The sequence below is a fragment of the Galeopterus variegatus genome, unplaced genomic scaffold (assembly GCF_000696425.1).
Source record: "Galeopterus variegatus unplaced genomic scaffold, G_variegatus-3.0.2 Scaffold3821, whole genome shotgun sequence".
Lineage (NCBI taxonomy): Eukaryota > Metazoa > Chordata > Mammalia > Dermoptera > Cynocephalidae > Galeopterus > Galeopterus variegatus.
In genome coordinates this window covers 169,903-182,223 of record NW_007729932.1, presented here as the reverse complement: position 1 = coordinate 182,223, position 12,321 = coordinate 169,903, and the positions used below count along the sequence as shown (strand labels likewise).

At 40.3% G+C, this 12,321-nt stretch overlaps 1 protein-coding gene across 1 annotated transcript in view; it reads left to right on the top strand.

Moving 5' to 3' along the window:
• The first annotated feature begins 1,548 nt into the window (after nucleotides 1-1,548).
• Nucleotides 1,549-12,321, top strand: part of GP6 (glycoprotein VI (platelet)) — a 26,387-nt gene continuing 15,614 nt past the window's right edge. The window contains exons 1-4 of the mRNA XM_008586082.1: nucleotides 1,549-1,582; nucleotides 6,746-6,781; nucleotides 6,907-7,164; nucleotides 9,756-10,040. Coding sequence (XP_008584304.1) covers nucleotides 1,549-1,582; nucleotides 6,746-6,781; nucleotides 6,907-7,164; nucleotides 9,756-10,040 — 613 coding nt within the window. The remainder of the gene's footprint in view (nucleotides 1,583-6,745; nucleotides 6,782-6,906; nucleotides 7,165-9,755; nucleotides 10,041-12,321) is intronic.

Here is a 12,321-nt window from a genome sequence, read left to right as displayed (position 1 = left end):
GTTTGATATAATCCCATTTGTTTATTTTTCCTTTGGTTGCCCGTGCTTTTGGGGTCGTATTCATGAAGTCTGTGTCCAGTCCTACTTCCTGAAGTGTTTCCCGTATGTTTTCTTTAAGAAGTTTTATTGTTTCAGGGGATACGTCCATCTTTTGACATGAAAGAGAAAGCCAAGACAGAGAATCCAGTTCTGCCACTGTATGTTTTCTTTAAGAAGTTTTATTGTTTCAGGGATACGTCCATCTTTTGACATGAAAGAGAAAGCCAAGACAGAGAATCCAGTTCTGCCACTATTGGTCCACCTCACCAATGCTTTTGTTGCAAAGACTTTACTTTGTAAGAAAAATAAACTATTTGTCTAACTATTGTTAATTATGCCTTATTAATTCTACACAGCTGAAAACATTTGTAATTGATAAAACTGCTGGTGCTGAGTGGCTTCCATAATATTTGAAAGGAAGCAGGCATTCAAACATGTCTGTTAAATTAATCAGTGACTTAGGGAAGGTGATGTCAGCGAGTTTCTTTTTTTAAAAGAATTATGCTAAAATATGCATAACATGATATTTATAATTTTAACCATTTGTAAGTGCACATACAATTCAGTGGCATTAAATACATTTACAATGTTGCATAACCATCACCATCATCTATACCCCAAACTTCTTCATCATTCCCAACACAAACTCTGTACCAGCCCCTGGCATTCTACTTTCTCTGTTTCTAGAATTTAGTTATTCTAGGTTCCTTATATACATGGAATCATACAATACCTGTCCTTCTGTGTCTGTATAATTTCATTTATCATAATGTCCTTAAGGTTCATCCATGTTGTAGCATGTATTAAAACTCCATTTTTTAAGACTGAATAATATTCCATTGCACACATATACCACATTTTGTTTATCTGTTCTTCTGTTGATGGACACTTGGGTTACTTCCACGTTTTGACTATTGTGAATAAAGCTGCTATGCACATTGGTGTACAAGCATCTGTTTGACACCCTGCTTTCAATTATTTTAGGTGCATAACCAGAAGTGAACTTGCAGTATTATATGGTAATCCCATGCTTAACTTTTTAAAGAACCACCAAACTGTCACTGCACCATGTTACCTTCCCACCAGCAATACATGAATGTTCTAATTTCTCCACATCCTCACAACATTTGTTATTTTCCATTTTTTAAAATTATAGCCATCCTGTCCTAGTAGGTGTGAAGAGATATCTCATTGTTGTTTTGATTGACATTTCCCTAGTGACTGCTGGGGCATTATGGGAGCGTGGGAACACAGACCATGCCCCAGTAGGCAGATGGATAGTCCCACACCAGGCTGGCCAAGGCAGATAAGTGAGACTCCTTGGAGCTTGTGTGCAAGTCATTCTCCTGAGGAGACAGCACCAGCTTGATGAGTCTCAATTAGGAAAAGCTGGGGCTGATGGAGGAAGGGAGGAGAGTGTTCTTCATCCTCATCACATCCTGTGTCTGTGCTCCAGGCTCCCACGACTTCCCTCCTTGGCCACAGAGCTCAGGACAAGGCTGAGGAACCATGTCTCCATCCTTATCTGCCCTCTTCTGTCTTGGTGAGTCCTGAGGGTTGATCTGGGAAATGCTGAAAGACAGACACTGTTCTGCCAAAGAATATATTTTTTAAAATTGTATCAGTAGGTTAAGGGTTTGGATCTCCTTACCAGCCAGCCATTAAAAAAAAAAAAAATTGCATCAGCAATGAATTTCAGGCAAGAGGGGACCCACAAGAGCCCCTTCATTTGTTCAGTGGGACAGCTGGGGCCCAGGGAGATGGCATGTTTTGTCTGAGTTATTCCAGTTTAGTCATGCCTGGGCCAGGAAATAAACACAGGTCTGCTAGTGTTGGTCCCAACTTTTTCCTTCTATACTATAGTTGCTTTTTTTTTTTTTTAAATGTGGACTTGATGATATCAGGACTAGGTTATAGATTTAATTTGTGAATATTCCCTACAGTAGTGGAGCAAATGAGATTTTTCCCTCAAAGGATAGGTGGTGGGATTTGTCTTGCCTGATCTTCATCAGTTTTGTGCTAGGCACGTCATATGCATTATTTCCTTGTTTCTTCAGAAGAACTTTACCACTAAAGGGCCAGAGGCTCCAAGAGACTAAGCAGGAAGGAACCTGTCGTGTTATTGGTGCTAAGAAGGCAGACTGTGATACAAACAAACTCTCATTCATTTTTTCATTCATTCTTTAACACACTCTTACGTAGCACATACTATGGGCTAGGTATATTTTTTAACTCACTTAATCCTGAACAGCCTGATGAGGTAGGACTTATAATTATCCTTATTTTATAGACGAGAAAACAGACCCAGAGGGGTTAAGTAACGTGTTCAGGGTCAGACAGCCTGGGCTTGAATACAAACTGAGGAATTTCGGCAACAAGTCCATGTTCTTTTTTAAAAAAATTTATCTTTTTGGGAAGAGGGAACTGGCCATTTCTACTTATTTTTTCAATTGACAAAATTATACATATTCATAGTGTACAGCATGATGTATTGATATATGTGTACATTGTGCAATGGCCAAATCAAGCTAATTAACCTGTCCATTACCTCACTTATCTTTTTTTTTTTTGCACTGAGAACATCTATTTTGTTTTGTTTTTATTCATTCCTTTCCTTTCTTATTTTTATTGTGGTAAAATGTATATAACATAAGAATTATTTTATTTATTTAAAAAATTTATTTATTAATATTATTTTTTTACATTCTAAGATGTGTTGCAGAGCAGTTGGGGGGAAGGAAATAGGGTCAGAGGAGGAAGGAGGGGAGCGTTGTTGAGGCCCGTGGCACCCCCTCATTCCGGCAGGGGACACCAGGAGGTTTCCAGAGGGGGCTCAGTCGTTGCTGGGCTAGATGCAGATGTTAGGGGGCATGGCTGAAGCCCTTGGTCCCCCACCGCCCCAGCCTGGGAACCCTGGGGTGTTTCTGGTGGCAGCTCAGTTGTCGTCACTGGGCTGGTTGCAGATGTCGGGGGTTGTGGCTGAGGTCCTCGGCCCTCTCCCGCCCCGACTCAGGAGCTCTGGGCACTTCTGGTGGCAGCTCAGTGATTGTTGCTGGGATGGTTGCAGAAGTTGGGGGGTGGTTTGAAGAATTACCATTTTAATACATACAATTGCACAGAATTAATTACATTCTCAATGCTGTGTGACCACCACCTCTATTTCCAAAACTTTTTCATCATCCTAAACATGCTCTATACCCATTAACCTTAAGCCATGACTTCTCATTATTCCTTTCCCCCAGTTTCTTGTGGTGAGAACATTTAAAACCCTCTCTTCTAATTTTGATAATTTCAAGTATACAATACATTGTTATTAACTGTAGTCACCATGCTATACAATAGATCTCCAGAACTAATTCCTCCTGTCTATCTGAAATTTTGTATTCTTTGACCAACATCCCTCCAATTCTACTCCCCTCCCCAGCCTTCAGCCTCTGATAACCACCATTCTACTCTCTGCTTCTATGAGTTTGAAAGTCCATGGTCTTTACCACTGAACTATGCTGCTAGTGTTTGAATCTACCACCTACCTGCTGTAGGACTGTAGAGCAAATACTGCCTCAACAGCCCGATGTATAAAACGGAACAAATAATGGTACTTAATCAGTAGGATTTATGGCAACTCAAAGTCCATACACAGACAGCGCTTAGCATGACTGCGATATTTCCAGCCATGTTAGAGGGTCCCATGGAAACCTATGAAGGAACTGAGGTGGGGCTGTGTTGGTCATGGTGGGCAGAGATGTGGGTGGTGCTTGGGTACAGGGTGCAAAGGGAGCCTGGGGTGGACAAGGGGTGGGACTCAGAGTGGGCTGGTGACAAGTGTGTCACTCTCTAAGTTCTGGAGTCAGAGATGATCTGGGCTCAGCCACTTGCTAGCTGTGTGAGTGAAAGGAAATTGCTTAGCCTCTCTGTCTAGTTTCCTTGCTTATAAAGGGAACAATTGTAGTCTCTTTTTCTATTGTGTGTGTATGTGTTAAGGATAAGGGTTGCCAGATAAAACATAGTGTGTCCAGTTAAATTTGAGTTTTAGATAAACAAACAAAAAAAAATCCTTTTTTAAAGCATAAGTATATCCTATATATCTCATGGGACATACTTATACTAAAAAAAGTGATTTGTTGCTTACCTGAAATTCAGACTTAGCTGTGAGTCTTGTATTTTTATTTGCTAAGTATGGCAACTCCAGTAAGATTAGAACAGATAATTTTACCAACTTAAGGGAAAAACAAAAAAGTCTTAGTTTGAGAGAAAAAGAGCAATTAATTAGTCCAGATGGAAGGAAAAATGGGAGGAGAGGACCTCCAAGGGAAAAAGCAAAATTTACAGATTATGCAGTTTCATAGATGTTGTGTAAAATTACATGGAGAAGCTATTAAAAATTGTGGAAATATTAGTAATAGGTTCCAATAAAACCCTGAAGATGGAAATTAATCAGGCATTTATTAACACTTTGGAAAACAACCAGAAAACACAGATAGGTACAACATGATAATCCTCAGGTGTGAATAGAATTTGCAGTCATATTAATGAAATCACTGAATATTGATTTCACCAAAAAGTGTAAAATAGTGGAAAACCTGTGAGTAACACACCCTGAGACATCTTAACTTATAATGCAACAGACCCCACCTTGCACACAGCCCCTTCTCAGAGGGTTGTTCACTTTCCAGTTGTGCAGTAGGGTTGGAGTTGAGATGGCTTCTCGCGGTCACTGGGGTTTTTCTCATTGATAGTCAGTTGAGTCGAGGGTAGCTTTCACTGCCTTTATTACTGTGCTTTTTGTGATCATATAGACAACTGGATAGTATTAACTTCCTGATGACCCAATCATATATTTTATTTGATAATTTTTGGGGCCCAATGTATCCCGTGAGGGTAGGGTTTTATTGTCTATACAGTAGTCCCCCCTTATCCTCAGAGGATAAGTTCCAAGACCCCCAGGGGATGCCTGAAACCTCGGATAGTTCCACGTCCTGTATATATACACACTTACTTCAAAAAGTTCGTGGAAAAATAGAATTAAAAGACAATATGAATCTTTCCATGAACTTTCTGAAGTACGCTTGTACTATGTTTTTTTCCTGTATATACATACCTGTGATAAATTTTGATTTGTAAATTAGGCACAGTAAGAGATTAACAACGATAACTAATAATAAGAACTGTAACAATATGCTGTAATAGAAGTTATGTGAATCACTCTCTCTTTCAAAATATCTTATCGAACTGTGCTCAGCATTCTGGTTGTGAAGATGTGAGATGATAAAATCCTGTCGAGGTTGACCGCATGTAAATGAAATGGCAGATAAGGAAGGACTATGGTATTGCATATAGGATAAAATGCAATAATATATGACATGCAACAGTATATACAACACTTGTCAATACAATAATGGTATGTTATTGCTTGTACCCTTGGATATTATTGTATATTGAGAGATTGAAGAGAGGAAAAGAGGGAATGGCAATGTCAGATATTGGAATCCTCACCTCTGCTAAGGAAGTCAATGTGCAATGTCTAAAATTAATGAGTCAACAGGGAGCGGTGTGCATGCCTTTGTTTTTTTAGAATTATCGGTCGTCAGAAGGAACAGCAAAAATAGTTAAAAGTGTGTGCATGGGTGAGGGGCAACGGCGGGAGCTGGACAGGGTCAGGGAAGGAATTCCCTGTTTAACTTTTAAACAACTTTTATTGTGATTAACTACAGATAACATAAAATCCATTCTGGTTGTGAAGATGTGAGATGATAAAATCCTGTCGAGGTTGACCGCATGTAAATGAAACGGCGGATAAGGAAGGACTATGGTATTGCATATAGGATAAAATGCAATAATATATGACATGCAACAGTATATACAACACTTGTCAATACAATAATGGTATGTTATTGCTTGTACCCTTGGATATTATTGTATATTGAGAGATTGAAGAGAGGAAAAGAGGGAATGGCAATGTCAGATATTGGAATCCTCACCTCTGCTAAGGAAGTCAATGTGCAATGTCTAAAATTAATGAGTCAACAGGGAGCGGTGTGCATGCCTTTGTTTTTTTAGAATTATCGGTCGTCAGAAGGAACAGCAAAAATAGTTAAAAGTGTGTGCATGGGTGAGGGGCAACGGCGGGAGCTGGACAGGGTCAGGGAAGGAATTCCCTGTTTAACTTTTAAACAACTTTTATTGTGATTAACTACAGAGAACATAAAATTTACCACTGATGACATTTAGTAATTAATAATGTTGTACGACCATTACCTCCTTCTGTTTCAGAGATACTTTTATTACCCCCAAAGGAAACCCCACACCCATAACATAAAATTTACCACTGATGACATTTAGTAATTAATAATGTTGTATGACCATTACCTCCTTCTGTTTCAGAGATACTTTTATTACCCCCAAAGGAAACCCCACACCCACTAAGCAGTCCCTCCCCAGGCCCTCTCCCCAGCCATGACCACCAGCCATCTGCTTTCTTTCTCTATGGGTTTGCCATTCTGAGCATTTCATATAAATGGCATCGTGCGTGGCCTTTTGTGATTGGCTTCTTTCACTTAAAGTATGTGCATGTGAGTGTCTTTGGAAAAAATAAAATAATGATGATGAAGAAAGTGAATGCATGCAATGTCCTGTCCTCATGCCAAGCTGGCAGAAAGTGTCGATTGAATGGAGTTCTTAGCATCTGGTCCTTTTCTTCTTTCCTCAGGGCTGTGTCTAGGGCAGGTGATCCAAGCGCAGGATGGTGAGTCCTCCCAGAGTCCCTGGAACCCTCCTCTGGGTCCAGCCAGCCAGAGGCGGGAGGGGGTGTCAGGGACCCAGGAAGGGGTCTGTTTGGAGACTGACCTCTGGGCTCTGCTTCTCTTCCAGGCTCACTCCCCAAGCCCTCTCTTCAGGCTCTGCCCAGCTCCCTGGTGCCCCTGGAGAAGCCGGTGACCATCCGGTGTCAGGGGCCTCCGGGCGTGGACTTGTACCGCCTGGAGAAACTGAGATCCAAGAAGTATGAGGATCATGCAGTCCTCTTCATCCCGGCCATGAAAAGGGATTTGGCCGGACTCTACCGCTGCTCCTATCAGAATGGGTCCCGCTGGTCTCCCCCCAGTGACCAGCTGGAGCTGGTTGCTACTGGTAACCCAAGGGGAAGGGGTGGAGTGAGGCTGGACTTGTAGCCTCAGGGCTGCATGGTCCTTAGCTCTGGACTCCACAGGGGTGAAAATGAGGGATGTCAAGGACACTAAATCCAAAAATCCAACAGGGACAGAGTTAAGGTGAGGCACCTGAGGCATTGGCCTCGAGTGCTAAAGTTAGGGGAGGTAGTACCACAAAACTCATTAATCAATGTAAATAACATTTTCATGAAATTAAAAAAAAAATCGAAATCAATTCCAAAAACATCAACGATGAACAAAATATCACAATTTGAAACTGAGTCGAGATCTAGCAGTGCCTGTGCCGAGCCATCCCTGAGGCTGAGACAGGAGGAAAAATGGACAAACCTCTATTTGTGTTTCAATGCATTTTTAAATGGTTAATTATTTTCTAAAAGTAGACTTTGGAAATGTCATTGGTGAGTTTACTTCCATGAAAACCTTTAATGTAAAATTATAATAAATTCTGGGGTATTTTTTAAAGGGGGGGAGGTAAAAATGAAATATTTGAACAAAATAATTTAAAATTTAATAACCTACTTTTCAACTTTTCAGTACTTAATTATGTTATTTGGAAAAAATTAAATTTTGCCTCCCGGGAGGGTGCCTCGCTTGCCTCTCGTTATTCCTGAGCGGCTGTGCAGCAGTCACCAGGCACCTGAGCTGGTGTCACCCTTCCCTTCCCTCCCTCACTCCACTGTAGCATCGCTGGCCTCTCCTCTGCTCCTGGAACATGCCAGCCTTCCTGCTTCATTATTGCTTTTGGGGTCTGACTCACAGGCTATCTTGTCATTAATTATTTCCCTCACCCCCCTAGTTAAAATTGCACTCCAATTTAAAGTGACATTCATTTATTTGTTTATCTCAGTTATTGTCTATTTTTTCCTCTTGATAGGATTATTATTTGTTAGAACAGAGACAGACACATAATAGTTGCTTAATGAAAAAAAAAATTGTTGAGTGAGTGAATGAGCCATAACTACCAGGCAACTTCTGTGACTGCGGTGTGCCTGGCACGCTGCAACACCCTCAGCGATAAGGATCTCAAATTATAGTAGTGGATTCATGTTTAGGAGTGGAAACCTTAGAGATGAAACTAACAATTTAAATTTCATTCTGCCACTTATTATCTTATGATTGTGAACAAATTACTTTTAAACAATTTTTAAAAATTGTTTTCAGCTTTATTGAGGTATAACTGATAAATTAAAATTATATACATTGGAGTTTATAACTTGATATTTTGATATTCATATACATTGTGAAATAATCACCACAATCAAGCTAATTAACACCATCACCTCATGTAGTTACTTTTCTGTGTGTGTATAGTGAGAACATTTAGGATATATCCTCTTAGCAAATTTCAAGTATACACTGTAGTATTTCTACCTATAGTTGGACAAATTATTTAACATCACGTGCTTAGTTTCGTTTATAAAATAGAGACATTAATAGTGATAAATTCATAGGTCCTTGTGAGGATTCAATGAATTTGGAAGGCACCTGGAAGCTGGTACTTTAACACAAGTTTTTTTTTTTTTTGTCCTTTTTGAGACCAGCCGCACCGCGCTCAGCCAGTGAGCGCAGTGAGCGCACCGGCCATCCCTATATAGGATCCGAACCCGCGGTGGGAGCGCTGCTGCACTCCCAGCGCCGTACTCTCCTGAGTGCACCATGGGCTCGGCCCTAACACAAGTTTAAAATATAACTACTGTATACCATATTACAAGCGCTGCTGCACTCCCAGCGCCGTACTCTCCTGACTGCACCATGGGCTCGGCCCTAACACAAGTTTAAAATATAACTACTGTATACCATATTACAAGCTTACAATGTAGTATAAGCTTAAGCTATTTTGTTACTATGATCATATGTTGAATGCTTGCTATGTGTTAGACACTCTGCTAAGTGCTTAATATGAGGGTACTTCAAAAATTTCATGGATTGTCCATGTAGGGCTGAAAAAAAAAGTTCATGTAGGGCTGTCCATGTAGGGCTGAAAAAAAAAGTTCATGGAAAGATCTGTATTGTATTTTTTAAAAGATATGGATTGTCCATGTAGGGCTGAAAAAAAAAGTTCATGGAAAGATCTGTATTGTATTTTTTAAAAGATGACCAGTAAGAGGATCTTAACCCTTGACTTGGTGTTATCAGCACCACGCTCTCCCAAGCGAGCCATGGGCCAGCCCAAGATTTGTATTATATTTTAATTCCATTTTTCCTTGAACTTTTTGAAGTACCCTTGTACATTGTCTCATTCAATGATTCCCAGTTTACAGTAGAGGACATGATACACAGATATAGAGGGGGATTTATCTCCAGGGTCACATGGCCACTAAATGGCAGAATCAAGATTTAAGCCCAGGCACTGTGATGTGACCACAGCCATACTCCCCTAACCACTTTGTGACCCTGCCTCTCCGTGAGCTTGGGCAGGGGGCATGGGCTCTCCAGAAAGGATACAGCCAGAAAGTTCCCTAGCCCTTAAAGACGTGGTGGGACATTCCCACTCTCCACAGCTGAGACGCTGGCCGTCGTCTTTAACACCAGAGTTTTCTTTTCTCCCAGGAGTTTTCACCAAGCCCACTCTCTCAGCTCATCCCAGCCCGGCCGTTTCCCCAGGAGGGGACGTGACCTTACAGTGTCAGACCCCATACAGCTTTGACCAATTTGCTCTACAAAGAGAGGGGGACCCTGAGCCCTACAAGAGACCCGAGAGGTGGTACCGGGCCAGTTTCTCCATCATCACAGTGACTGCTGCTCACAGCGGGACCTACCGGTGCTACAGCTTTTCTAGCAGATTCCCTTACTTGTGGTCAGCTCCCAGCGACCCCCTGCAGCTCGTGGTCACAGGTAAGGTGGGTGAATTCATGATCTTTCTCCCTTGGCCTATATAGGCCCTGATGGCAGTTCCAAGGGGAGGGAGAGGTAGGAGTGAAGAAAGTGGAAGAGCAGGGGAAGCCCCAGGCTCCAAGCAGCTTTGAAGGATGTATTAGTTTCCTCTTGATGCTGTAAGAAGTTACCACAAACTCACTGGCTTACAACAACACAGATTTATTATCTTATTGTTCTGGAGGTCAGAAGTCCAAAAGGGAGTTCTCATTGAGATTAAGCAAAGGTGTTAACAGGGCTATATTCTTTCTGGACTCTCCAGGGTTGAATTCGTTCCTATGACTTTTCCAGCTTCTGGAAGCCACCTGCATTCCTTGGCTTGTGGCCCTTTCTTCCATCTTTGAGGCCAGCCATGACCCTTCTTTAAATCTCCTGTTCTCTAACTCTTCTGCCTCCCTCTTCCATTTATAAGGGCCCTTGTAATCACACTGGGCCCACCTGGATAATCCAGGCTAATCTCTTTATCTCAGGATCCTTGACATCTGCAAAGTCCCTTATGCCATGTAAAGCAACAAATTGAGATGTTTTGGTGATTAGTACTCAGAAGTGTTTGGAAGGCATTCTTTTGGCTTCTACAGAGAGTGTGTGTGTGTGTATATATATATATATATATATATATATATATATATATAAAGAAAAAAATTTGTAATACCATAAATAACATCCTTGTCTGGTCTGGGTTTCAAAAATAAACAAACAAGCAGACAACAAGAAACTTGCAGAAATTACTGAAAGATGCCACTAGTGTAAGGAAGAAAACTTACAATGCCTTTCCTTACACTACAATCATACATTCAGATTTTCTTATTTTTAATTGGTACAATGTATCTGAAGAGCTTGCTGCTGAATCTTTTACATCAATGGGTACAATTTAAAAATCAGTACCGACGTTTCATGCTCACTGTTGCTTTAGGATCATGTACTTTCTCAGGTATTTGAAGCCAATCAACTTATTTAAAATGTCTTCATATTGTGAGGACTAATGATGCTACCAACAGTGGGAGAATTTTTCTCTTCCTGGTAGTGGATTGAAAACGTTAGTACAGGGTAAAATGAAAATGTTCTTGTTTCAGACTTATTTTCATTCAAATGTAGCTATTGGGGTCATTATTGGCTAAAAGTTGTCTTCCATTCTTTTCATTTTTTTAAATTTATTTTTTTATTTTTGTGGCTGGCAAGAAAAGGGCATTCTTTTTTAAAAAAAACAACAGCTTTATTGAGGTATAATTGACATACCTTAAAGTTCACCCATTTTTGAGTGTCTAATTTGTAAACTTTAGTAAGCTTATGGAGCTGTACAATCATCACAGTCCAATTTTAGCACAATCCAATTGATTGGATCAATCCAATCCAATGAATTGATGCAATCAATTCATCACCCTGAAAAGATCTTGTGCGCATTTGTGGTCATTTCCCATTCCCACCCCAGCTCCAGGCAACCACAGATTCACTTTCTCTTTGAAGAAATTTGCCTTTTCTGTACATTTTCTATAAATGAAGTCATACACTATGTAGTCTTTCATGACTGGTTTCTTTCAATCAGGATAATGTTTTTGAGGTTCATTCATATTGTAGCATGTATCAATCTTCCATTCTTTTTTAATTTTTAATTTTAATTGAAAAGTAGTAATTGTATGCTTATGGGGTACAACATGATGTTTCGATATATGTATACATGGTGAAACGGTTTTATCAAGCTAATTAAGACATTCATCCCCTTACATACTCATCATTTCTTTGTAGTGAGAACATTTATAATCTAGTCTTTTAGCAATTTTGATATATATGGTATACTATTGCTAATCATAGTCATATTCTTAAAGGGGATTACTTTCAAAAGAGGACAGCATACCTCATAAAGAAAGTGTGGGGCCGACCCCGTGGTGCACTAGGGAGAGTGCAGCGCTGGGAGCGCAGCAACGCTCCTGCCGTGGGTTCGGATCCTATATAAGGATGGCCGGTGCACTCACTGGCTGAGCGCAGTGCGGGCGACACTAAGCCAAGGGTTGCAATCCCCTTTCCGGTCATGAAAAAAACAAAAAAAAAAAAAAAAAATTAAAAGAAATATTTCATGTTAAATAGTTGCTGCCTTTAGGCCTCAGAATCATTAATATGACTTTAATATAATCTCCCAAGGTCTGCATGAGAATTATCAGCCTATTATGTTCAAGAAACTCACCTCACTCCAATACAATATTCATACACAGAAAAAAAATTTTTTTTTTTAAGTTGGGCTGTGGGC